Below are 27,424 nucleotides of genomic sequence, written 5' to 3' on the forward strand. Positions count from 1 at the left end.
CTGCCTGAGCTAAATGTTGCCTGTGAAGATGTTCCATACTGCACAGAAGTCCATTGGCTGAGTTGAGGGAGAATTTTGAAACATTTCTATGACCTACTTTCACAGATTACAGCTTTTCTGCTTTCAAAAAACAAGTACCAGAGCTCAATGATGCAGAATGGAAATGGCACCTTGCCTTTCTGATAGATGTAACAGAGCTACTCAACAATTTCAATGTGCAACTTCAAGGGAAGGGGAAGCTCATCTATGATATGCAATCACATGTGAAAGCATTTGAAGTAAAATTAGGCCTCCTCATCAAACAAGTAAAGGAGGAAAATTTCTGCCATCTCCCCACAACTCAAAATCTGTTAGCGGAAGATCCATTGGTTGGATCCCCAAATAAAACATGTATGGGTTCTGGGTGGTGCCTGTGGCTCAGGGAGTGGTGGGTTCAAACCCGGCCCTGGCAAAAAAAAAAAAGTATGGATTCACTGGAAAAGCTGCAAAAGGAGTTCCAATTTAGATTTAAAGAGCTTCATCTCCATGAACAGGACATACAGCTTTTCCGTAACCCATTTTCTATTGACATTTAAAATGTGAATACGATTTACCAAATGGAACTAGCTGAACTGCAGAATTGTGACTCTCTGAAAGATGCATTCAAGTCAAGCAGCCTTCCTAATTTCTATGCATCGCTCCCCTCTGAGACATACCCTAATCTCAGGACCCATGCACTTAAAATGGCAACCATCTTTGGTAGCAATTATGTCTGTGAACAGACTTTTTTCAGAATGAAACATCTGAAATCTCCAACCAGATCTAGACTAACTGATGCACACTTGCATCACTTCTTACGACTAGTAGTGACAAATATGGAACCTAATATTGACCATCTCATTAGCCAAAAGCAAGCCCATAGTTCCCATTGAAATACTGGTAAGTTTGTTGATTTAACTTTACTTGTTCTTCATTTTAAATATTGTATTTGTTCCCATTTTGTTTTTTTACTTCAAAATAAGATATGTGCAGTGTGCATAGGAATTTGTTCATAGTTTTTTTTTTTTTTTTGTAGAGACAGAGTTTCATTTTATGGCCCTTGGTAGAGTGCCACGGCATCAGACAGCTCACAGCAACCTCCAACTCCTGGGCTTAAGCGATTCTCTTGCCTCTGCCTCCAGAGTAGCTGGGACTACAGGCGCCGGTCACAACGCTCAGCTATTTTTTGGTTGCAGTTCAGCCGGAGCCGGGTTTGAACCCGCCACCCTCGGTATATGGGGCCGGCGCCTTACCGACTGAGCCACAGGCGCCGCCCCATAGTTGTTTTTTTTTAAACTATAATCTGGCCCTCCAACGGTCTGAGGGACAGTGAACTGGCCCCCTGTTTAAAAAGTTTGAGGATCCCTGGCTTAAGCGATTCTCTTTCCTCAGCCTCCCAAGAAGCTGGGAGTATAGGTACCCGCCACAGCACCTGGCTATTTTTTTGGTTGTAGTTGTCATTGTTGTTTGGCAGGCCCAGGTTCTGGTAGCTGCTGAGCTGCAGGCACTCAGCCCAAATAAGTGTTTTTAAAGAGCATTAATTGGCTCGGTGCCCATAGCACAGTGGTTATAGCACCAGCCACATACACTGAAGTTGGTGGGTTTGAACCCGGCCTGGGGCAACTAACCAACAATGGCAACTGCAACAAAAAAATAGCCAGGAATTATGGCAAGTGCCTGTAGTCCCAGCTACTTGGGAGGCTGAGGCAAGAATATCCCTTGAGCCCAAGAGTTTGAGGTTGCTGTGAGCTGTGACACCACAGTACTCTACCGAGGGTGACATAGTGAGACTGTCTCAAAAGAATAAATAAATAAATAAAGGGGGTGGCACCTGTGGCTCAGTGAGTAGGGCACCAGCCCCATATACTGAGGGTGGTGGATTCAAGCCCGGCCCTGGCCAAAATGCAAAAAATAAAAATAAATAAATAAATAAATAAATAAATAAAGAGCATTAATTTTTCTCGCTTCTCTCTCAACTATGTGAAATTACAAATGTTACACTCTTTCCCAAAAATTCCTGATATTTGCCAACAGCCTTGTAGAAAGCAGGCACACGGAGGGTCTCTGGCACAGGAGGGAGGCTTGGCCCCTCAGCTTCTCAGACCCCCTGCTGCCTAGGGACCCATGCTCCTCCTAGCAGCTACCAGATGAAGCCTACATGTGTCTCTTCGGGGTATTGCGGAGGAGTGGGGAGGAAAGGGGAGTCGACAACCAAGAAGGAAATGAGACAGAGGGGTTGGCTACATCTATTCCACCAAGCAAAGAAACGTAATCGGTTTCTAGCTGTCTCAGTTCATCTATCCTTTTTGTTTGTGAGTTTTAAAAATAGGAAGCTGACTCACTCCATATATTTCAAATATATGTATTTTTTTTTTTTTTGTAGAGACAGAGTCTTACTTTATGGCCCTCGGTAGAGTGCCGTGGCATCACACAGCTCACAGCAACCTCCAACTCCTGGGCTTAAGCGATTCTCTGGTCTCAGCCTCCCGAGTAGCTGAGACTACAGGTGCCCGCCACAACACCCAGCTATTTTTTTATTGTAGTTCGGTCGGGGCGGAGTTTGAACCTGCCACCCTCGGTATATGGGGCCGGCACCTTACTGATTGAGCCACAGGCGCAGCCCCAAATATTTTAAAATACAACTCAGTAGAACACCTGGGCTGCTAGGAATTAACTACAGAATCCCAGACAAGTCCCTTCAACCTCTGGACCCCAGTTTTGTCTGCCTGTCAAGTGTGGAAGTTGGTCCGATTATCTCCAGGTCCCACCTCAAAGATCTGGCAGTATAGGATCATATGCAGGGTCTCCTCCCACTGCAAGGAGAGAAGGAGCAACCCCACAGGAGTGCTTGATGCCCACACCTTATGCTACCTTACAGCCAACACCTCTGCATGTGGGCTCTGTGCAGAGGACCCAACAGTGGGGGGGACAGGACCAAGGTATCAAGAGACCACCAGTGCACTGAGCATCACATGTATGTGTAACGTGTGTCCATGACACACACTACAGGATTCAGAGGAATCCTCCTTGTCCTGGTGGCCAGAGAGGTGGAGCAGCACACAGAAAAGGTGAGACCTAATGAGCCTTTGAAGGAAAGCAGGATTTGGGAAGGTGAAAGGAATGGTGACAACATTCCAGGCAAGGGACTGCTTTGACCAAAGGAGCGGCGGTCTGGGTCTGCTGGCCTGTGGAGAACTCAGGGAGGGAGTAGTGGGCAATGGGGCAGGGCAGGTGGGGCTGTGCCTGGTGGGCAGGAGTGCTGAGGCCAAGGCATCCCTAAGTGTGGAGCATGTGCATGTCACTCATCTGACTCTTAGATGCTGCGAGAGCTAGACCCTTTGAATGCAGCACCGTACAGGGGTCTCTATAACTTGAGGTAGTCCTCAAAGACATAACAACAGACAAATGGGGACCTGCCTCTTCAGTCTCTTGGCTCTTCATAAACCCTTAGGACAAGGTGTATCATGAGAACTGAAAGAGGTCTGGAGTCCCAGATTCAAATCCTCAGGGGGAGAAACCCATGGGTGTCACTGCCACCTTGGTGTAGGTAAAGCTGGAAGCACCCAGGCAGGCAGGTGAAGAGCTGTAAGGCCATGGTTCTCTCTCTCACACACCCCTCACTGACCTACCTCCATGATGTCCTTAATGATGGGGGTCCACCGTGACAGCTGGTAGGTCTGCTCACTGATGCGCTCCTTTCGTTCTGGCTTGCTTCGGCGACGCAGTGTGGACTGAGGGCAAACACACACCCGGTTAGACTGCGTCAGGGGCCACTTGGGCCCGAGATTCCTCTGCTGGCCTCTGAAAGTTCTCTCAAGGATGCCTGTCACAGTCAGCATTGGCAAAGAGTAATAAGGGGGAAGGTTTTCCCTGGAATAGCCCAAAACATGCCATTTTTAGGAACCTGGAGCAAACTTCTTGTTTCAAGTCATGAAAAATCTAAGCACCATTTTTGTTTTAAATGGGCAACTCCCCTTCCAAGAGTTAACCTCAGTATAGGTCTTCTCAGTGAAAACAATAGTTTGCTGTCTACTATAGGGGAAAGTACTACTTAGAGCATGACTTATTCCTTGACTAAAGGCATCATCTCCATTCTCATTTTGATCTCTCTTGTGGACAAGGGTCAAAACACCAAGGGAGAAAGCACTGATGGTTTTAGGTCTACAGTCTGGCAGCAAAAGCACAGAGCTTCTATCTGGAAGACTAAGAAGCAAGTCTAACTTCTCCGGTCCTGTCCTGTGAGCTGCCTGCCTACAAGTGAGGCTCGCAACGAGTGTTCTGGAAGGGCTAGAGGCCCCTGCCCCAGCTCCAGCACATAATGTGGTTCAGGCCCCCCAGATCCCCTAGCCTGACTAGCTGTGCATCCATGGAGACTCAGAGGCGGCGGCACCATTCGACTCCACACATTGTATTCTCATCCTCACAGAAGACGCTGAGTCTAAGGTGCCCAAAGGTGAGGCCAGATTGACCTTGAGACATGATGGAGGAAACTGGGGTGACCCCATTTTGGTTTGGTTCAGAGACACAGCTCAGCATTTTTTTTTTTTTTTTAGATAGAGCTCACTTTGTCACCCTCGGTAGAGTGCTGTGGCGTCACAGCTCACAGAAACCTCAAACTATTGTGCTTAAGTGATTCTCTTGCCTCAGCCTCCCAAGTAGCTGGGCCTACAGGTGCCCACCACAACACCCGGCTATTTAGAGATGAGGTCTCGCTCCAGCTTAGCTTGGTCTTGAACTCATGAGCTCAGGCACTCTACCTACCTCGGCCTCCCAGAGTGCTAGGATTACAGGAGTGAGCCACCGTGCAACAGCTCAGCTTTATTGACTGTGAGTGACCCCCTGGTATGCACGTCTTAGCTCCTGACTTTGGATCTACTTTATTTGCACCTTCACACTTCTACACTCTAATTCGGTTTGCTCTTTCTAGATGTGGTAGGTAGGTATATGCGTGTATCACAAGACACCATATATCGTCAGTCCAGAAGTAGATAGGACCTGCTAGCCTCCCTCCTGCCACCCTGCAGGCAGAGCTGGTTTCTTACGTCTGTGACAATGGGCACGCCGAGGTGAGCCATGTTGGTGATGATCTCGCTGTCCTCGGGGGGGATCTGGGCATGCTGGATCAGCTTGTTCAGGTTTTCCTCGGTGATGCCTGGGGGTACAAGACGTCCCGTCAGCACATGTACTCTGGGAAGCAGGACCAGGCCTTCGGGGCTGGATGGTGTGTCCTTTCTCCTTCTCAGGGCTAGTGAATTCACCTGTCTAACTCATCACCTTTACTGCAAGATGAGGATAAAATAAGAATTCTGAATCTACTTGAGCCACTCTGCCCTAAGCAACAGCCATCAGCAACTGCCCTTCCAAGACAACCTCAGCATAGACCTTCTCAGCAATCCCTGCCCTCTCCCTAACTTGAGATTCTTATTACCAGAGTCTTATCATGAGCTAGGACTCCTAGAGTCCATTGTGCATCTTTTGCACAACTAGGCAACTGTGATGTGGGTAAACATCAGTTCTTTAAAGCAGAGATTACAAATCTGATGCAAATACCCACCTGGTGGGTACAGCTTGAGTAATCTGGCCACAAAGCCACCAGCTCTTCCTTCTCTCCCTGCCTTCCCTCTTCCTTAGGTTCCATACCATCTATTCATATTAACTCTAGCACTACTGGGGGATATTCAGCCTCTATTTTCAACTGTTTTACCACTGTGCATTTCTCGAAACATAAAGACTCCTGGGATATTCTCTTCTTTCCTCTTTCTACATCTTTTAAGTGACTTTTCCACTTCATTTTTTCTTAGCTGTCTCGTTTTTTGCCAAGAGAGGGCAGGGCCTATGCCCTCCTCCAGGTCCCACATTCCTACCATTCTTTAAAAAGATGTAGAGAAGAATGATGCGGATTTTGTCATAAGTGCTGACATTGGCATCCAGCAGAATGGGGACGATGGCTCGCATGGGGTCTTTAATCTTCTCTCCCTCAGCATCTGTGCCCATGGCCAGGTCCTGTGGAAAAACATACCTTGTTGGCCCCATCTCAGGACCCATAAATGTCTGGCACTGGTAGCTTAGTTGAGGAAAGTTTTTTTTTTTTTTGTAGAGACAGAGTCTCACTTTACCACCCTGGGTAGAGTGCCATGACGTCACACGGCTCACAGCAACCTCCAAGCTTTTGGGCTTACGCAATTCTCTTGCCTCAGCCTCCCGAGCAGCTGGGACTACAGGCGCCTGCCACAATGCTTGGCTATTTTTTGGTTGCAGTTTGGCCAGGGCCGGGTTTGAACCTGCTACCCTCGGTATATGGGGCCGGCGCCCTACTCACTGAGCCACAGGCGCCGCCCGTTGGGGAAAGTCTTAAACAGGTGCTTGTATTCTCAGAATGCACTGCAATAACCATGAGTGTGATCAGCGCCATTTCCTAAAGCATCAGTGAGAGCAGATGAAAGTCTCTGAGTTTCACTTGCCCAAATCAAAAACCATGATTTGCCATCTTGTTTAAAAGTAGGCTGTTCCCTGCAAGTGACTGCAGTCTACCTGTGTCAGTTTCTCAGGTTCTCTAGAGGTACCAGGGATTAGGATGTAAAGCAATGCAACTCCCCTCCCCCCTCCACCTCCCAGTGAAAGCGCTGGCATTTTTTTTTCTATTCTGTCACCCTGGGTAGAGTACTGTGATGTCATAGCTCACAGCAACCTCAAACTCTTAGGCTCAAGCAATCCTCTTGTTTCAGACTCCTGAGTAGCTGGGACTATAGGCACTAGCCATAATGCCCAGCTAAGTTTTCTGTTTCTATTTTAATTATTATTATTTATTATTATTATTATTATTTTTGAGACAGAGTCTCATTCTGTCACTCTGGGTAGAGTGCCATAGTATCAGCCTAGCTCATAGCAACCTCAAACTCCTAGGTTCAAGAGATCCTCCTGCCTCAGCCTCCCCAGTAGCTGGGAGTACATATGCCCACCATGATGCCCAGCTAATTTATCTATTTTTAGTAGAGACAGGGTCTCACTCTTCCTCAGGTTGGTCTTGAACTCCTGAGCTCCCACCTGCCTTGGATTCCTAGAATGACAGGATTACAGGTGTGAGCCATTGTGCCTGCCCAATTTTTCTGTTTTTAGTAAAGACAGGGTCTTGCTTTGCTCAGGCTGGTCTGCTGAGCTCAGGCAAGCCACCCATCTTGGCCTCCCAGAGTTCTTTTTTTTTTTTGAGATAAGAGTCTCACTATGTCACCCTCCATAGAGTGCCATGGCGTCACAGCTCACAGCAACCTCAAACTCTTGGACTTAAGCGATTCTCTTGCCTCAGCCTCCCCAGTAGTTGGGACTACAGGTGTCCGCCACAATGTACGACTATTTTCTGCAGACAGGGTCATGCACTTGCTCAGGCTGGTCTCAAACTTGTGAGCTCAAGCCATATACCCAGCTTGGCCTCCCAGAGTTCTAAAATTATAGGCATGAGCCACCTTGCCTGGCCACTTCCCGAATTTTTAAATATCTAAACACTAATCCCAAAATACATCTTTCTGATCTAGGTATAACTTTGTGTGTGTGAGACAAAGTCTTACTCTGTAGCCCTTGGTAGAGTACCATGGCATCATAGCTCACAGCAACCTCAAACTCTTGGGCTCAAGAGATCCTCTTGCCTCAGTTTTTCTTTTCTTTTTTTTTTTTGTAGAGACAGAGTCTCACTTTATGGCCCTCAGTAGAGTGCCGTGGCCTCACACAGCTCACAGCAACCTCCAACTCCTGGGCTTAAGCGATTCTCTTGCCTCAGCCTCCCGAGTAGCTGGGACTACAGGCGCCCACCACAACGCCCGGCTATTTTTTGGTTGCAGTTTGGCCGGGGCCGGGTTTGAACCCGCCACCCTCGGTATATGGGGCTGGCGCCTCACCGACTGAGCCACAGGCGCCGCCCAACTTTTTTGTGGTCAGTACTTTCTTTCTTTTTTTTTTTTTTTTGTAGAGACAGAGTCTTACTTTATGGCCCTCGATAGAGTGCCGTGGCCTCACACAGCTCACAGCAACCTCCAATTCCTGGGCTTAGGCGATTCTCTTGCCTCAGCCTCCCGAGTAGCTGGGACTACAGGCACTTGCCACAACGCCCGGCTAGGCTGGGTTTCAACCCGCCACCCTGGGTATATGGGGCCGGCGCCTTACCGACTGAGCCACAGGCGCCGCCCCTCAGTTTTTCTATGTTAAGTAGAGATGGGGTCTCACTCTTGCTCCGGCTGGTCTCAAACTCCTGAGCTCAAGCAATCTGCCTGTCTTGGCCTCCCAGAGTGCTAGGATTACAGGTGTGAGCCTCTGGGCCCAGCATAGGTATAACTTATTTTTGGAGCATCAAGTTTTCTTGGAGAGAACACCTTGTGTTTGCTAAAATTGCCTGTGAAATTGATGGATTTTATCAGAGTTACTTCCCCTTAAAAAACACTCAGTGATACTGAACAGAGCTTACAAACCTATGTTGAGACTATCATATTAAACCAGAGGATTTCCTTTTCTTTTTTTTTTTTTTTTTGGTGCCATGGTGTCAACCTAGCTCATAGCAACTTCAAACTCCTGGCCTCAAGTGATCCTCCTACCTTAGCCTCCTGAGTAGCTGGGACTATAGGTGCCCACCACAATGCCCAACTCATTTTTCTATTTTTAGTGGCAACAGTGTCTTGCTCTTGCTCAGGCTGGTCTTAAACTCCTGAGCTCAAGGGAGTCCCTCTGCCTTGGCCTCCCACAGTGCTAGGACTACAGGTATGAACCACCATGCTGGCCTCAATCCAGAGATTTAAATTTTAGCATTACACTGAGAACCTGAGTTGGTTTTTTCCATGAAATGAGACTTTTAGCTGAGGCTGCAGAATATTTTAATGTCCTCTCTTTCCATAGTTTAGAGATGTTATTATACTTGAAGAAAGGACAGCCAGGACTAGTAACTCCATGTGACACCCCTAAACAATGCCAGCATTTCAAAACAGAAGAAAATAAAACACAGAGAAACGGGCGTATCAAATAATCTGTGACAGAGACAGAACTCAAAGCCCAAACTCTCAATTCACACTCCTAATTGTGATCACTGATGCTTTGGGGGAATTCCTGACCTTCCATTGCACTACCAGTGCTCAGCCTCTAAGGCTCCAAAGCTGGTATAGCCACAGGAAGAGGAAAATATACTCACTGTATAAAGTTCAGCCACCCCCGTCAACTTAGGGCTCAAAACCCCATACATCTTTTTTCAGCCATTCCAGGGAAAACAGAGCCTTTCAAAAGAATCAGGCATGCAAAATCCAAACGGCACAGCATTCCAGACCAATCTAGTCCCTACCATTGAGGGTGGAACCGTGCTGGCTTTAGAGAGTTGATTTAGCAGACCTTCCCATCTCTATTTCCTATGATTCTGCAGGACGTTCAAGGTCAGAGGTTAAAATCCAACTGGGTAAATGGGTGTGGCAGAAGGATCCCCATGGCAAAAGGAGAAGGAAAATGCCCTACCTGCTCCACGCGGCAGAGCTTGTCTACGGTGCCTTGGTAATGCTTCATACAGTCCTCAGCAAGGTGCAGGTGGGTGGAGTACTAGAAAAAAGCACAAGGGAGTTTGTGATTCAGAAATGAATCGTGGATTCATGCAAGATCTACCAAGCACCTACTGTGTACAAACATTGCTAGGGGCCGGGCGTGGTGGCTCACACCTGTAGTCCCAGCGCTGTGGGAGGTGGAGGCGGGTGGATTGCCTGAGCTCAGAGGTTCGAAACCAGTATGAACAGCAGTGAGCCAGAGTAAGACCCCGTCTCTACTAACATCAAAAACATCGCCAGAGGAAGAAGAAAATGAACGACAAAAAAGAGTACTTCAAACGAAGAAGAATAAATAAGGAAGCTGAAATTAAAAAAAAACATTGCTAGGGACCAGACACGGTGGCTCACACCTGTAATCCTAACACTTCGGGAAACGGAGATGGGCAGATCCCTTGAGCTCAGGAGTTGGAGACCAGCCTGTGCAAGAGTAAAGAACCTGTCTCTACTAAAAATAGAAAAACTAGCCAGGAGTGGTGGCAAGTGCCTGTAGTTCCAGCTACTTGAGAGACTAAGGCAAGAAGATCACTCAAATCCAGGGGTTTGAGGTTGCTGTGAGCTATGATACTACGGCACTCTACCCATGGCAACACAGTTAGACTTTGTCTCAAAAACAAACAAACATTGCATATACATAACCATCACAAAGTGGAAAATGTTACATGTCAGAAGCAAAGGAGAACCACCTTCTAAAAGAGTTAAGAGGAAGAAGAAATCCTTTATGAGGGGAGTGTGGTATGATGGGTTTAGCATGTGTCCATAAATTATTTGTACTCTTCCTTCCAGGAGGTGGGGTTTAATTTCCCTCAACTTGAGTGTGGACTGGATTTAGCAATTTGCTTCTAACAGTGTGGAGGAAGGAATGCTGTGTGATGTTTGAGAGCAGGACATGCAAGGCACCGTGGCTCTTGCCTGTGCCCTCTGGCTCTCATCATTGTCTCTGAGGAAAGCCAACAGCCATGTTTTGAGGACACCCAGGCAGCCCCATGGAGGGGCTCATGGGGCAAGGAACCCGTTTTGAGGCCTCCCGCCAAAACGGGAATAGGAAGGATAAAGAAAAAGAAAGATGACGAGGAAAAAACAAAGTAACAAGACATAAGCTGCTTATCTGAGCCTATCACTTCTTTTCTAATAAAAATTGAGAATGGCTAAAATTCCACGGATTTCAACAAAAAGAAGTAGGGCTTTGAGCTTTTCTGCAGCTGTTTACGCTCACAGTTCAGATATAGTAGGTGACTGGGATCACCATACCTTGCTGAGCTCTTTCTGGTACTGGGGCATCTTCTTCAGCATCTGGGACAGGTCTCGCATGGTGGTCTGTATGGGAAACAAAGGCACATGGTGTGGTGGCATCACTCCAGTGGCCCTCATCTAATAAGGCTTCATAAGGCTTGTGGTGCAGGGTGGGACAGCCACCCACACTAAAATTCCCAAATGCATTTTCCGTAACTCTCAAAATGAATCTGTGAAAAGATTGTGCATGTTTACATTTCTAGGCCTCTAGCTCAAAAAATTTTTGACCCAAATACCATGAATATCTCACAGGTTGGGAACTGACCTCTGAAGTCTAGTGAGTATGTTTTATTCTATTCTTACTGGACTAGAAAGTTGTTGAGAGCATAATTCTTGTTAAGAGAAAGTTATTGAGGGTGGTGCCTGTGGCTCAAGGAGTAGGGTGCCGGTCCCATATGCCGGAGGTGGCAGGTTCAAACCTAGCCCCGGCCAAAAAACAAAAACAACAAAAAAAAATAAATAATAAAAAGTTTAAAAAAAAAAAAAAGAGAAAGTTATTGAGAGCATAATTCTTAGAGAAAGTTATTGAGAGCATAATTCTTGTTAAAAGAAAAAAAGATTTTTCTTCTATGCACTGCCTTTCTGCACCCTCAGAGCAAGCAGTTTTGGCATCGGGTCTGCATTTCCTTTCTGTTGGCAGGAACACAGGCAGAGGGTTACAGAGGGTGGAATCTGCACTGTGATAGATGAGATGGGTCCACAGTCTTACTTTCTGTGTGACTCATCTAATCCCATTCATTTACCCAACAAAAATTTATTGAATTATTACTATATGCCAGGAACTATTAGGTGCTGGAGATGCAAGGACAAAAAAAAAGTGTGTGAGAGTGTGTGTGTGTCTGTGTGAGTGAGAGTGCGGGAGGAGGGTTACTCTAAGGGGAACCAGAGTGACTAAATGGTTTTAAGCACAGGAGTAATGCAACCAGAGCTGCATTTTGGTAAGTCCACTTCCCTGGATTAAGATGGCTATGCTACCTCTAATGAACAGTTGACAAGGAGCAGTCTGGGTAAGGTAGGTTATAAATTCTAATTCCACCACAAGCTAAAAGAAAGTCTTACAGTTCTTTTGGTTGAAAATGAAACATGATTCCCTATAGCAAACACTAATCCTCAGAGTAACAAAAGCCGCTCTCTTTGTTAGGACTCCAGATCTGAGTTTTCAATGTAAAAAATAAGACAAAATGACAGTCAATGGAGAGGGAATCTAACCTAACTCACTAGTCCTATACTATGCATAGGAGGTTTCTTTCTATACTCAGAGAGAAAGTGCAACTGAGCATTGACATGGGTTTACCTTGTCTCCAGTATTCATTCTCTTGCTAGAAGAAAAATCTTTCAGAGACCGGGTGACTTCCCTGGAAAATGAAAGGAGGCTAAGTTCCATAGCAACACCAAAAGCTTTGCTACAGATGCTACGTGAGCCATGTAATATTCTTCCTCTAGGACCGTGTGATGACTTTTTTTGCCAAGTGGGTATGCATTTGAAGTGATTTTCTCAGAGAAGAGAGATACATTAATTTTGTAATTAATATTCTAAACCAGTGCTCTCCAGAGTACGGTGTACCAGCAGATGATTCAAGAGGGAAAAAAATATATTAGAACACCTATTTATCTCATTTTTTTCAAATTTAACATACAAAATTGATGTCTAAAAATATATATATATGTTGTTAGTACAATAAAGTATATATTAATTCCCAAGCATGTTTAATTACTAGAAACATGGGTTATTTAATTTACTTATTTATTTGAGACTGAGTCTCACTGTATCACTCTGGGTAGAGTGCTGTGGCATCATAGCTCACAGCAACCTCAAACTCCTGGGTTCAAGCAATCCTCTTGCCTCAGCCTCTGGAGTAGCTGGGACCACAGGCAGCTGCCACCATGCCTGGCTAATTTTTTCTATTTTTAGTAGGGACTGTGTCTTGCTCTTGCTCAGGCTAGTCTCAAACTCCTAAATTCAAAGGATCCTCCCACCTTGGCCTCCCAGAGTGCTAGGATTACAGGCATAAGCCACTATGCCTAGCCTGTCAGTTATGATTATTTCTTTTTATTGTTGGGGAATCATTGAGGGTACAAAGAGCCAGGTTATACTGCTTGTGTTTGCTGGGCTGTGAGTTATTTTTTAATGTTGAGTAGTCAAAAGAGTTTCGAGACCACATCTCTAAATAACAGAACTAAAGATGTGTTATTTTCTCACTCTTCCTTATGAATTTCCTGAGTATATCACCAACTTAGTACAATAAAGCATATATTAATTTCCCAAGTATGGTTTCTAGTAATTAAACATACTTGGGGAATTAATATATGCTTTATTGTACTAAGTTATTAACATAGTTTAATATTAATAACAGCATTAACACATCTTTCTGGAAAAGCAGAATTGTTATCTACAGTTTAAAGGTCTTATAATAATGCTTAAATATTTGAAACATTTTCAGGGCAAGGTAGGATTCAGCATATAGACATCAGCTCTTGCTCAGAAACTGCAGGTAAGAACAGGAAAGGCTGTATACCAGCTGTACCAACCAAAGCCCAGTTGTGTACAGTAAGTCTGGATCTTTCAATGGAATAAACTAGGTGTGAGGGTGAAACAAGCTTTCTAAGACTCCTAAACACAGTCTTAACACAAGATGAATTTCCCTATTTCATGAAGCTGGAGTAGCTCAAGCTTAGAGAACAGAAGGGTTTTATCACTGTCAGTCAGACGCCAGTGACACCATCAAGGAAACGATTCACCCACTCATGAGTTTCCCCAAGTCACCCAGAGTGCACTCATTATCAACAACAACTGAGAAGGGTGAGGAAAGTGCTCTTACTGGGACACCTCCGCAATGTGCTTGTGGCGCAGTGCCATCCACAGGTCGTCATCCTCGTCCAGAAGCACCTCCTTCACCCGTGCCTCTCCAATGCCGCTTGTCTCGTACCTGGAGAAGAGACAGGAGGAGTAAGGTGAAGGATGCTGTCCCCACAACATTCACAGGGCCCCTTAACAAGGACAGCAGGCCACAATCCTCAGCTCACAGTCTTCAGCTGTCAGACGTTCACATGAAGGCTTCACAGCAAGCCCCTGACCATGTGTCACTCAGGTCTGCTGTGTCAGCACTGACGTGGGCTGCAATTCCCTGGCAGAAGACACTCACAGCTCTAATCAAAGGCAACCAACCTGAAATTCTGTCTTAAAATCTTCAGGTTTGGCTGATAAAAGCTCTGCCTGAGCCACCTGGTATAGATCAAGGAGTCAGGTTATGTGTGGCTTTGCAATTACTGAGGAAGGGCAAAGATCCTATTTCTCCCTCTCTGGGAAAGGACTGGGATGCCAGACTTAGGTATGTGGTACCTAAAGAGCTGTTACATGAGAACAGCTAATCAACACACTGTTACGTGAGAAATCGTAACAGCTGGAGGAAACAAGAATCACAGGTACCAGAAGGGAGAATAGCTGAGATTCACCTATATTTTTAGAATCTTCATTTTGAAATCACTATCTTTATGATCATTATTATAAAATAAATAACATGAGAACAATGTCTATACTCATACAATGTCTGGTTTCACAAAAAGAAAAACTGGTTTTTAGAAACTGAGTCTCTGATGATTGCTACTAAGAAAAAATGTGTTTTGTTTTGTTTTGTTTTAATAATGAAGCAAATAGCCGCTGTGCAAAGAAACTCTCTTGTTGGTATTTTTTTTTTTTTAATTTCAGTGTGCTTGTTCATTCTTCTTTGTTTGAAGTACTCCTTTTTTGTTGATTTTCTTCTTTCTCCTGCAGTGCTGGCTGTTTTTGATGTTGTTAGTAGAGACGGGGTCTTACTCTGGCTCACTGCTGCTCATATGGGTCTTGAACCTCTGAGCTCAGGCAATCCACCCGCCTCAGCCTCCCACAGCGCTGGGGCTACAGGCGTGAGCCACCACGCCCGGCCTTGTTGGTATATTTTTATCATTTCTTTTATTTTAGAGACAGGGTACTGCTCTGTCACCCAGGCTGGAGTACAGTGGTGTGATCATAGCTTACTGAGCTCAAGCGATCCTCCTGCCTCAGGCTCCCAAGTAACCAGGAATACAGGCATGCACCATGACGTCAGGCTAATCTTTTTACTTTTTTGTAGAGACAGGGGTCTTTCTATGTTGCTCAGGCTGATCAAAACTCCTGGCCTCAAGGTGAGATAGGATACCCAAGAAGGGTGAGGTCTAGGAGAACAGGTCTTCTCAAGGAGACCACAAGGATACACATGCAGGGTCCTCTCCATGGTGACTCAGCTCTTGGGAATTTGTAGACTTAACTTCCTAGAACTTGGAAATTTCCACTTCTATGAAATCCTGTAGTTCTGTGGGGACTTGAATAGCATTTCCTGCTTGATTTAAACTGGCCAATGAAAAAGGTACCTATGGGTTGGAACTTTTTGAATGGAGATAAAAAGGGAAAGACCAAGACAGTTGGGGAGTACGGCCACTTAGAATTCTTCTATGCCATAAGCTCCTGGCTGGTGTATAAAGCCCTTCCTCTTATAAACACGGTGTTTGGGTGCTCTTTCTCCATTGGGCCTCATCTTCCTGCAACAAAGGGATCTCCCTACCTCTGCCTCCCAAATGCTCACATTACAAGTACGAGCCACCTCACCCAGCCCATCATATTTCATGATCTATAATTAAGTGTCAACTCGGAATAAGATATACACACATACAAAAATCAACATACTCTAATAACATATCCAAGCAGTCTATTACTGAGGTGACTGTGAATTGGGAGCTAAAGAACCAAAGTTCTTGTCCTCCCTAAAAGGGACATGAGTTCCCACCTGGAAATGCCATGTGGATTTGGGAAACACACAGAAAAGTTCACAGGCTTATTTGCAAGACTGTATTAATCCACCCACTTTTCCTAGGATTAAAAGTGTCCTTTTTCTTTCGTTTCTTTCTTTCTTTTTTTTTTTGAGACAGAGCCTCAAGCTATCGCCCTGGGTAGAGTGCCGTGGCATCATAGCTCATAGCAACCTCTAACTCCTGGGCTCAAGTTATTCTCCTGCCTCTGCCTCCCAAGTAGCTGGGACTACAGGTGCCTGCCATAACGCCCGGCTATTTTTTGGTTGCAGCCGTCATTGCTGTTTGGCGGGCCCAGGCTGGATTGGAACCCGCCAGCTCAGGTGTATGTGGCTGGCACCTTAGCCACTTGAGCCACAGGTGTTGAGCCAAAAGTGTCCTTTTTCTTAAGCCAGAGGTGTTCTGGTTCATTCGCAAAGCTGCAGTCCCTCTGGTGTCTGTGACATTATACTTACTTGTATACATCATTTTCAATAGGCAGCAAATCGTAACTCATAGCCTGAAAAGTCAACTCATGAAGCACAGGAGAGCTGGGGTCAAAGCCTCGGTCCAAGATGAGGAGCTGAGAGCGCGCCTTGTCTGGGCCCTGCGGGGAAACAGGCAGATGCCTCACCAGCTACTCCCACAACTCTAACTTCTCCTATCAAGCTATAAGAACACTAGTAAATACCACATGAGACTCTGATGCTTCTGTTCCGCAATGAGAGCACTCTAAAGCAGATCTGAAACTGTGCTAGGAGCTGAAGTGAGTTTACATATGCAGGAAAGCTGCCCAGGTTCAACTACAAATGGGATGACCAACCACTGAGAGTGCCGGGACCCAGGGTTCTCAGGACCCAGGACTTTCAGTTTTAAAACCCAGGTAGTGATGGAACAGCTCTGGATCTTGATTGCAGTGGTGGTTACATTCATCTATAGAAGTAGTAAAACTGCCCAGAACTGTACCCACACCAAGTACATGGAAAAACTAGTAAAATTTGAATGGGGTTTGAGATTGTACCAATGTCAATTTTCTGGTTTTGCTATTATACTCCTGGGGGTTTCCTAGGATGTGGGATAATCAGAGCTGAAACTGGGAACAGAAACAGGCTGGTCCCTAGCCTGAATATGTCTGGCTCACCCTTTCCTAGGGGCTTTGGCATTTCGCTGGAGCCAGTCTCCAGGAACAGCCACACTCACATTTGCTCTGTGAGCAACCGAACTGAGCTATCCTTGGGACTGTCACACAAATGTTGTGTCCCTTTGTAAGAGAACCATGTGATCCAAGCCAAACTTACCTCCCCCATTGTTGGGTCATCAGCTTTATAGGCGTCAAGCTTGTCCTGAATTAGCTGAGCCAGCAAGGCATTGTCCTTGTATTCCCTGACAAAGGAGGAATGACACGGTATGAGCCACCCATGTACCAAACAGTGGTATCTACTGCCCCTCCACCCCCCAAGGGAAGTAGGACAGTTCAGGGAAGGAAGTACAGGGAGTGCAGGGAAGATGTGTGCATGTTAGTTGCAATGAGAATACACTCATATATCACTTGTATAATTAAAAAGGAAAAGCAAAATAAAATACTCAGCTCATGGCAGACACTATGCTGAACCACCCATACCAATGGGCAGGAACCAAACGTGCGCACAAAATGCCATCCCCTCTCGTCTCCAGTGGTCTATCATCACCTCTAGTCTGAAGCTTTTACTCATCCTCAACTGAAGGGCCCTCTCCCTACTTTGGGTACCCCAAGGCACTTGGCCTGTCCTGTCCTATAGAGTTGAGGTCACAGGTGTACCTCTCCTGGGCACAGATGATGGGATGCCTGTCTTACCAACCCTCTCAGCCCAGGCTGTCTTCAGCTTCAAGTCCCCCAGCACTTAGCAAGCGAAGAGTGAATGGCTTTATGAAATCTTAGGAATATGTCTTTCAGAGAATTATTCTCTTTGTATTATATCTTACTCTGAAATATCTTTTGGAAAGATACTTGTTTTTAAAGACTAGGAAGATATGGGAGCAAGACATGATTGCAAGAGGGACTTTACCTAACAATTGCAATCAGTGTAACCTGGCTTATTGTACCCTCAATGAATCCCCAACAATAAAAATAAAAAAAAAATAAAGACTAGGAAAAGGCTTGGCACCGTAGCTCAGCGGCTAGGATGCCAGGCACATACACCGAAGCAGGAGGGTTCAGAACCCGGTCCAGGCCTGCTAAACAACAGTGACAACTACAACCAAAAAATAGCCGGGCATTGTGGCAGGCACCTGTAGTCCCAGCTACTTGGGAGGCTAAGGCAAGAGAATCACTTAAGCCCAAGAGTTTGAGGTTGCTGTGAGCTGTGATGCCACAGTACTCTACCCAGGGTGACATAGTGAAACTCTGTCTCAAAAAATAAACAAATAAATAAATAAAGACTAGGAAGAGATTAAAAACTGTATGAAACCTGATTGTAGTTACATAGGGGTTCAACTTTCAGTCAGTTAATAACTAAATGTATATATATTTGTGCTCTTTTCTGTATGATTGTTATATTTCACTATAGAATTTAAAAGATTAACAAAACCACTGGAAGAATAATTTTAAGTGAGGGACTCTCAAATCTTGACCCTTTCACCTTTTTTTCTTTTTGAGACAGCGTATCACTCTGTACCCCGGGGTAGAGTGCCATGGCATCAGCCCAGCTAACAGCAACCTCAAACTCCTGGGCTCAAGTGATCCTCTTGCCTTAACCTCCCTACTACCTGGGACTACAGGTACCCACCACAACATGGGGCTAATTTTTCCTTTTTTTTTTTTTTATTTTAGTAGAGACAGGGTCTCACTCTTGCTCAGGCTGGTCTCAAACTTCTGAACTCAAGCAATTCACCCTCCTTGGCCACCCAGAGTGCTAGGATTACAGGCATAAGCCACCACGCCCAGCCTTGACCCTCTTAACATAGCTGCTGGGGGAACCTTAAGGCCATATGTGTCTGGGCCAGCTTCTCACTTGGGCACACATGGGATACCTCGAGGCAGACCGGTACGCTGCCTTACCCCCGGTACCGCACTGCAGGGTACTCCTTCAGGGTGGCACACAGAGTTGCAATCTGCTCTGCTAGACGCTCCAATATGGGGTTCTTCATCTGAGCCTTGTGGGGACTGTAGAAACTTTGGAAAGAATCTGCAGAGTCTAAAGAATACACCTGAGGAGGAGAAGAAAATATATATGGTGAACTGGTAGAGTATTCTCCAGCCCTGGTAGTGAGTCTGCAGAACATGTCCCTGTTTATTCTACAAATATGTGTTGGGGGCCTGCCACATGCCAGGCAATGTGCTAAATACTTGAGAACTACAAGTGACAAAAGCATCCCTGTTCCCAAGGAGTCTGCCATCCCATAGAAGGCAGATAAGAAACATAACGAAAAGCGAGTTGTGTGGTATTGAAAACAAGGTAAGTGTATGAGAAAGTAACAGAGCAGGGCAGGAATGCCCACAAAGCTGGATAGAGAAGACACTAGGATTCCCTGTGAGGGTTACATCTGAGCAAGGGCTTGAGGGAGGTAAGGTGTTTATCGTCAGCAGGGGACTTCCAGGTGGAGGAAACAGGCAGCACGGGGGACCTCAGGCCAGTGTGTGCCTAGGGTGTCTGGTGAACAGTGACAAGGCCAGAAACAGAGCAGGAGAGATTAGTGTAAGACTCCACAGGCCATTGTAAGCTTAGTTTTTAATAAATAAGAGGCAAGCTAGAGTCTGTGCTGTGACAGTAAGCAAACAAGGAAGCTTTTTATAGATTTAATAATATACTCCTCAGTAGTGTGTTCTTTCTTTCTTTCTTTTTTTTTTTAGAGACAAAGTCTTACTTTATCACCTTCGGTAGAGTACCGTGGTGTCACAGCTCACAGCAACCTTCAACTCCTGGGTTTAGGCGATTCTCTTGCCTCAGCCTCCCGAGTAGCTAAGACCACAAGCACCCGCCACAACGCCCGGCTTTTTGCAGTTTTTTTTGGCAGGGGCTGGGTTTGAACCCACCACCTCCAGCACATAGGGCCAGAGCCCTACTCCATTGAGCCACAGGCGCCGCCCACATCCGGCTATTTTTTTTGTTGCAGTTTGGCAGGGGCTAAGTTCAAACCCGCCACCCGTATACGGGTCAGTGCCCTACCCACTGAGCAAGGCGCTGCCCCTAAGTATTTTTCTTTTCTCCTTTTTTTTTGGCAGGGGGGAGTTCTGGAAGTCTAAAATTCCCTCTTAAACAACTGATTATATGAGCAATCAGTATTCTCTCAAGTTCTCATTTATGTAGAGAACTTTACCTTCTAAAAAATTTAGAAGATGAAGGTTTAGGTTTAGTGAGGCTTGGTGCCTGTGGCTCAAGCAGCTAAGGTGCCAATCACATACATCTGAGCTGCCGGGTTGGAGTCCAGCCCAGGACCGTCAAACAACAATGATGGCTGCAACCAAAAAAAAAAAATAGCCGGGCATTGTGGCAGGCACCTGTAGTCCCAGCTACTTGGGAGGCGGAGGCAGGAGACTCCCTTGAGCCCAGGAAGAGGTTGCTGTGAGCTGTGATACCACAGCACTCTACCCAAGGCAACAGCTTGAGGCTCTGTCTCAAAAAAAAAAAAAAAAAAAACAACAAAAAAAAACCCCTGATATTTAAAAAAGAGGGGCAGCGCCTGTGGCTCAAAGGGTTAGGGCGCTGGCCCCATATGCCGGAGGTGGCGGGTTCAAACCCAGTCCTGGCCAAAAAAAAAAAAAAAACTGCAAAAAAAAATAAATAAATAAAAATGAGTATATGACTTCCTTAAAATTTCTGAAATATAGGATGGCGCCTGTGGCTCAGTGAGCAGGGCGCCGGCCCCATATACCGATGGTGGTGGGTTCAAACCCAGCCCCAGCCAAACTGCAACAAAAAAAAAATAGCGGAGCGTTGTGGCGGGCGCCTGTAGTCCCAGCTACTGGGGAGGCTGAGGCAGGAGAATTGCCTAAACCCAGGAGTTGGAGGTTGCTGTGAACTGTGATGTCATGGCAATCTACCAAGAGTAATAAAGTGAGACTCTGTCTCTAAAAAAAAAAAAAAAAAAAATTCTGAAATATAATATGGTTGAATAATAAAGTCTGATTTTGTTCAATCCAAGTGGGGATGGAACACTCAGGGATAAAAATTCTGCCCTCAAGAAGGAAACAGCCTTTAGGCTCAGTGAGAGGGGAAAGAGACCGTCTTTAAATGCTCACATGCTTTACCATCCTTCCTTTTCTAAGAATAGGTCACTGTCTGGTGTCTGGAGACTGCTCTATAAAGATTTAAATACCACAATAATCTTTTAGCTCCACAAAATGGAAGTAAGTCCTGATATTTTTGTTTCTTTGTTTGCTAGGAAAAGATATTTAACCTATCTTTCTAAAATACTAAGATTAATATTGTATATTCTCTCACAATCAGCTTCACCTTAACAACTTGGTTTTTGTACTAAGGGAAGAGCTTTGTTGCCCTGGTATTTGGCACTTGAAGTGTTAACAGCTATGCCGAAGGCCACCATCTGTTCTTTTAGCACATGACAAGCTGAGGTTATCTCCACATAAAAACATTCTCCTTTGCAACAGATGGGATGCTTCTGAGCCCTTCCTCACTCTCCTTCCATGCTTCTTTTAGATTGGCTACTTTCTGATTCTTCAAGGAATCAGCTGATAGGAGTGAACACCCAGAGAGCAAGGATGAAATACACACAAAGGAAGGCACAATGGCTGATAAGAATCAGAAATTACTAGAGAGTAAGAGGAAGGCAGAGAGCAGACCCTACAGAATGCTATTTCCATTAAATAAACATCCACTTACAGCACCTCATTTGGCAAATAGGAATATGATACCTTCCCTCCACTACTCTCTTTATTACACCGTGACCCACACTCTCAGGGCTCCTGGTAGAATGACTAAGATATAGACCAGGGGTCCTCAAACTTTTTAAACAGGGGGCCAGTTCACCGTCCCTCAGACCATTGGAGGGCCGGACTATAGTTTGAAAAAAAAAACTATGAACAAGGGTGGCGCCTGTGGCTCAGTCGGTAGGGCGCCGGCCCCATATACCGAGGGTGGTGGGTTCAAACCCAGCCCCGGCTGAACTGCAACCAAAAAATAGCCGGGCGTTGTGGCGGGCGCCTGTAGTCCCAGCTGCTCGGGAGGCTGAGGCAAGAGAATCGCTTAAGCCCAGGAGTTGGAGGTTGCTGTGAGCTGTGTGACGCCATGGCACTCTACCGAGGGTGATAAAGTGAGACTCTGTCTCTACAAAAAAAAAAAAAAAAAAAAAAAAACTATGAACAAATTCCTATGCACACTGCATATAACTTATTTTGAAGTAAAAAAACAAAACAGGAACAAATACAATATTTAAAATGAAGAACAAATAAAGTTAAATTAACAAACTTATCAGTATTTCTTTTTTTTTTTTTTTTTTGTAGAGACAGAGTCTCACTTTATGGCCCTCGGTAGAGTGCTGTGGCGTCACACAGCTCACAGCAACCTCCAACTCCTGGGCTTAAGTGATTCTCTTGCCTCAGCCTCCCGAGTAGCTGGGACTACAGGCGCCCGCCACAACGCCCGGCTATTTTTTGGTTGCAGTTTGACTGGGGCCGGGTTTGAACCCGCCACCCTCGGTATATGGGGCCGGCGCCTTACCAACTGAGCCACAGGCGCCGCCCTCTTTTTTTTTTTTTTTTTTTTTTGCAGTTTTTGGCTGGGGCTGGGTTTGAACCCACCACCTCTGGCATATGGGGCCAGTGCCCTACTCCTTTGAGCCACAGGTGCTGCCCAAACTTACCAGTATTTCAATGGGAACTATGGGCCTGCTTTTGGCTAATGAGATGGTCAATGTCCGGTTCCATATTTTTCACTGCTAGTCTTAACAAGTGATGCAAGTGTGCATCAGTTAGTCCCGAGACTGAGAGGAGGAGTCCAGAGACAGAGAGGAGGAGAGTCGGGGAGTGCTGTACACATTCCACACATGCGCACTGCGGGCCCAGGAACAGTCTGCTGCTAAGCAGGACAGGCAGTGGTGGCAAAAACACAGCGGGCCCGATATATGTCCTCGGCGGGCTGCATATGGCCCATGGGCCGTAGTTTGAGGACCCCTAATATAGACTGTCTATGCACCCTTACTCAGCCTCACCTGGGATTCATATGGAAGAAATGCAATGTTGATTTCCGTCAGAGTTTTGATGACTTTTGCGGCTCGAGATTTTACAAGCTCATTAAACAGGGCATCTGGACAAGCTGCAAGAATCACAAAAAGCAGTCAGCTTTCCTGTCCATTTGCTGGTTCACTGAAAGGCTGTACATATCCAATGGATTCCTTATGAATGAGGTATAGTGGCATCATCACAGCTTGCTGCAACCTCCAACTCCTGGGCTCAAGTAATCCTCCTGCCTCAGCCTCATAAGTAGCTGGGACTATAGGCTCATGACACCACACTCACCTATGTTTTTTTTTCTATTTCTGGTAGAAATGGGGATCTTGCTCTTGCTCAGGCCGGTCTTGGACTCCTGACCTCAAGTGATTCTCCTGCCTTAGCCTCCCAGAGTGCTAGGATTAGAGGCATAACCCACCACATCTGGCCTTTATTAGGATTTTTAAAAGACAACAAAGAAGTTTATTCCATCTTAAAACACCAAATACCTCTTCAGTATAAAAGCAATGTAAAACCACCTGCATGGCCTTCGACATATAACAGAAACAAATGGCAATCATGAATGAGTGATAGAGCTATTTAAAACTATTTTCTGATACCAAGGAAAGGAAGGACAAAAACAGAAGAAATTAAAAAGGCCTTTAATATAAACAAACACCACACATCTAACATGTTAATGATAAATGAAATAAGAAAGAAAAATAAAACCATTAGAAAATGTTGATGCTAGCACTTCTCCGAGAACCTTTAAGAAACTCAGCTAGCGAGGATCCCCAGTGTGGTAGGGGAATCATGATTCCCAGTGACGCTCTTGGGCCGAATGGTTTTAGGTTCCCAGAAACATGTTACTGGATCAATATTATTATTATTATTATTATTACTATTATATATATTTTTTGAGACAGAGTCTCAAGCTGTTGCCCTGGGTGGAGTGCCATGGTGTCACAGCTCATAGCAACCTCTAATCTTGGGCTCAAGCGATCCTCTTGCCTCAGTTTTTCTATTTTTAGTAGAGACAGGGGTCTCGATTTTGCTCAGGCTGGTCTCGAACTCGTGAGCTCAAGCAATCCACCTGCCTTCACCTCCATCTCCCAGAGTACTGGGATTACAGGCATGAGCCACTGCTCCCAGACTTTAGGTGGGTATTATTAATGCCTTCTACCTGTTCTTTTTGTTATACATATTCAAATACTGTAAAATTATTCTTTGCTACCCTATTTTCTCAGTGGTGAGTGTTATAGGGGGTCAGTCCTATAAGTCTATAAATTTAATGCTGGTAAATTATTACTATTACCATCTTTAGCTATCCAGTCAACTTATCTCTCTCTGCTTCTCCACTAGGATCTTCAAACTCCTAGATTCAAGAAATAAGAAATAAGAAAGCTAATTCCAGGGCAATGATACAGCTTCTATCTTATACAAGGACCACTGAATTGGAATATCTTTGCAGTTAAAATACTGATGGAAATGCCCTAGAGTTGACAGTGATATCTGGAAGTGTATACAATGAAACACCAAGGCAAGCTTCAGGAGGAATCTTCTCAGCATTAAACCCTTTTAGTCCTAGAAGAGCTGCCTGGTGTGCTACTTTTCATCAGGAGAGACAGCATGATCTAGCAAGTTTGTATTTGTATGTATTTATTTTGTCTCTTACGCAATTTATCTTCTGAAGATAAAACAGAAAAACAGGGCAAGCATGGTTAACAACCCATTTCTTCCTTATTGACCTGCCTTGATTTTGACTCAGCCTAGTTGTGCAGAGCTGCTAACCTGCCCAGCAGGCGGGCAGATCACAGTTGTACTTACAGTCAGTGAAGAAGACATGTGCAGCCCGATATTTAGCAGTTGGTGGGTCCTTAAAGTCATTGATGAGAGAGTGAACAGACTGTAGACAGAGGGGAAAAAAAGAGGGACCTGAGCCCAACTTTAGAAGCAAATGGAACCTGTATTTGAACCAAGTTAAATCCAAGCTGCCTTCAAGCTACACAAAATAGCAGGGGATTTTTTGGTGTCTGATTCTAACACTCATATTCAGCCATAACAAGTTCTGAGGACTTAAAAACTAGGATTATGTCAGAGCTTAAATGAACAAAGGCCTTCTTAGCTTATTCCAAAATGACAGGGTTAGTTCTTTGGAGCTACCCTAATAGGTGCCTAAGAACCACAAAAAAAGGTAAACTGGCCAGAAACCCTTCAGGAGATTTATATATAAATATGGATATATATATAAATTTAATTAATTAAAAAAAAATTGAAATAGGGGCTCACTCTGTTGTCCAGGTTAGAGTGCTGTGGTGTCAGCCTAGCTCACAGCAACCTCAAACTCCTAGATTTAAGTGATCTTCCTGTCTCAGCCACCCAAGGAGCTGGGACTACAGGTGGCTGCCACCACACCTGGCTAATTTTTTTCTATTTTTAGTAGAAACTGGTCTCATTCTTGCTCAGATTGGTCTTGGACTCATGAGTAATCAATCCTCCTATCTCAGCCTCCCACAGTGCTAGGATTACAGGCCAGCAGATTTACACTGATGAAGTTCTGGCAACTTAGTTGCATCTGCAGAAACTTGTATGTAAGCCAGTTTTCAAAAGTAAAAAGAAAGTGTGAAGATTTACATAAATTAAAAGACCCAAGACAACTATCACTCAAAAGCAAGGAGGTGACCTTACTTGGATGGTAATTTGGGGACCCCCCCTAATATTATAAGACAGGTAAATTTGACCACTAACTGGATGGTGATGAAATAAATCTGAAAGCATAAAATACCGAAGTCTGGAGATGGATTGTAATTAGATTCAGTGCATCTCCTCCCTAGAGAGGTAGTGCAAGGGGTAAAGTCAGAATGACCCAGGGCCTCAGAACACAGGCTCTGGCTTTCTGCACAGCTGCTGTATTTCTGAAGGCTTAATACTCTGCAGGTCTCCCTGCACACACACCCCTCCCCCCGCCCCTGCAGACTGCATGCTTACACAGAGCAGTGTGTTAAATGCGTGCTTAACCTAGAAATGTCAGACACTTTGCACCACACAGATCCCAAGTAAGCACATCTAACCTTAGCCAAAGTTCTTCTCTGGTGGAAGATTTACCTTCTCAGAGGGAGTGATGAGATATACAGCCTCCAGGCTGGGAAGTGGTTCTCTGCGCTTGTTGATGTCTTCCACAACTAGACAACAAAACAACCCACAGTGAATAAGAAAACAGGCTGGTGATCATAAAGCCAGAGGCAACACAGACAGGCCACCTCCAGACTGACACAGATAAGTATCTACGGTGAGGAAAAAGAACTATTTGCATCTTCCTTAAGGTTAGCACATTCCTTGGGAGTGAACTCCATTGTCTCACTGTGCTCAAAGATGTTAGAAAGCCAGAAATCTTATCACACAAAAAACTTTCCACTCTCCACTTCAGTTTAAGTGAATTCCTTGATCTGGTCTAACAGAAAATGGAAAATGCTACCAAATTCTGTCAGGAATGGTTCCTTTGCCTCTTCCAATTCCTTTAGAGTTTCTATATTGGGTTTATTACCAACAATGAGATAGTTTTATCACTTTCCTCTGCATATCAAATGAAGACATTCCAAGAATATCCTCTATTCAATACTGCTTCTCCCAATAGTTCAAAGATTAAACATTATATTTTGTCAAAGCAAACCATGGCCTTTTGATCTGCTTTGTTTCTTTTATGGTTATGTCAGCAACTTCACAGTTTTGGGGAGAAACATCATCTTACCAGTCACCTGCTCATCCTTAGATGTGTTATCCCATGTTGCAATGACTTCTGGCATAGAGGGCACAGTACAATCATACAGGTGCCATTCTTCCTATGCAGGTGACTTAAGTAAATAAAAGCATCACTTTAGAAGTATCCCTTATAACCCTTCTAAAAACTTTATCTTGAATAATGTTCAAATTAACATCAAAATCTCCCAACCATCGACTTTACTAGTGGTTATAGATTTTTAAATTTATAGCTCACTAATGCCTCCTCCAAAAATGTTTGGTTGCTTCAATACAGAACTGCTAACTTTTTAATTTTGCTTTTTGGGGGTACATTTTAAGGAACATAAAGACATCTTGTTCTTTCTTTCTTTTTTTTTTTTTTTTTTTTGAGACAGAGTCTCATTCTTGCCCCAGGCTAGAGTGCCATGGCCTCAGCCTAGCTCACAGCAACCTCAAATTTCTGGGTTCAAGCAATCCTCCTGGCTCAGCCTCCCGAGTAACTGGGACTACAGGTGCCTGCCACAATGCCTAGGTAATTTTTTTTTTTTTAGTAGACACAGGGTCTCACTCTTGCTCAGGCTGGTCCCTTACTCCTGAGTTCAACAGATTCTCCTGCCTCAGCTTCCCGGAGTACTAAGATTGCAGACATGAACCACTGTGCCCAGACTAAGACATTTCTTAAACTAGTCTTAAAATTAACTTGACTCATCAAATGACATAAAAGTCCCAGAAAAAACTGTATAGTGTACTCTATCTATAGGACTATGCTTCTGGTGATAAATTAACTGGATTTGTTTTTAAAAGTGAAGGAATCACATCAGACAAATAGATCAATGGAACAGAATAGAGAGCCCACATAAAAATAGTCAAC

At 44.8% G+C, this 27,424-nt stretch overlaps 1 protein-coding gene across 2 annotated transcripts in view; it reads right to left on the reverse strand.

The window, feature by feature from the left end:
* The window catches only part of STXBP1 (syntaxin binding protein 1), a 96,625-nt gene that overhangs the window by 16,194 nt on the left and 53,007 nt on the right, over window positions 1-27,424 (reverse strand). For both annotated transcript variants that reach the window (XM_053561722.1, XM_053561733.1), the window contains exons 4-16: window positions 25,921-25,997; window positions 24,643-24,721; window positions 22,818-22,921; window positions 18,709-18,857; window positions 16,970-17,054; window positions 16,148-16,278; window positions 13,691-13,798; window positions 12,166-12,226; window positions 10,830-10,895; window positions 9,499-9,579; window positions 5,883-6,021; window positions 5,061-5,170; window positions 3,648-3,749 (exon numbers count right to left, since the gene is read on the reverse strand). In XM_053561722.1, the coding sequence (XP_053417697.1) occupies window positions 3,648-3,749; window positions 5,061-5,170; window positions 5,883-6,021; window positions 9,499-9,579; window positions 10,830-10,895; window positions 12,166-12,226; window positions 13,691-13,798; window positions 16,148-16,278; window positions 16,970-17,054; window positions 18,709-18,857; window positions 22,818-22,921; window positions 24,643-24,721; window positions 25,921-25,997 (1,292 nt within the window). The remainder of the gene's footprint in view (window positions 1-3,647; window positions 3,750-5,060; window positions 5,171-5,882; window positions 6,022-9,498; window positions 9,580-10,829; window positions 10,896-12,165; window positions 12,227-13,690; window positions 13,799-16,147; window positions 16,279-16,969; window positions 17,055-18,708; window positions 18,858-22,817; window positions 22,922-24,642; window positions 24,722-25,920; window positions 25,998-27,424) is intronic.

Source organism: Nycticebus coucang, chromosome 2 (genome assembly GCF_027406575.1).
Source record: "Nycticebus coucang isolate mNycCou1 chromosome 2, mNycCou1.pri, whole genome shotgun sequence".
Classification (NCBI taxonomy): Eukaryota; Metazoa; Chordata; class Mammalia; order Primates; family Lorisidae; genus Nycticebus; species Nycticebus coucang.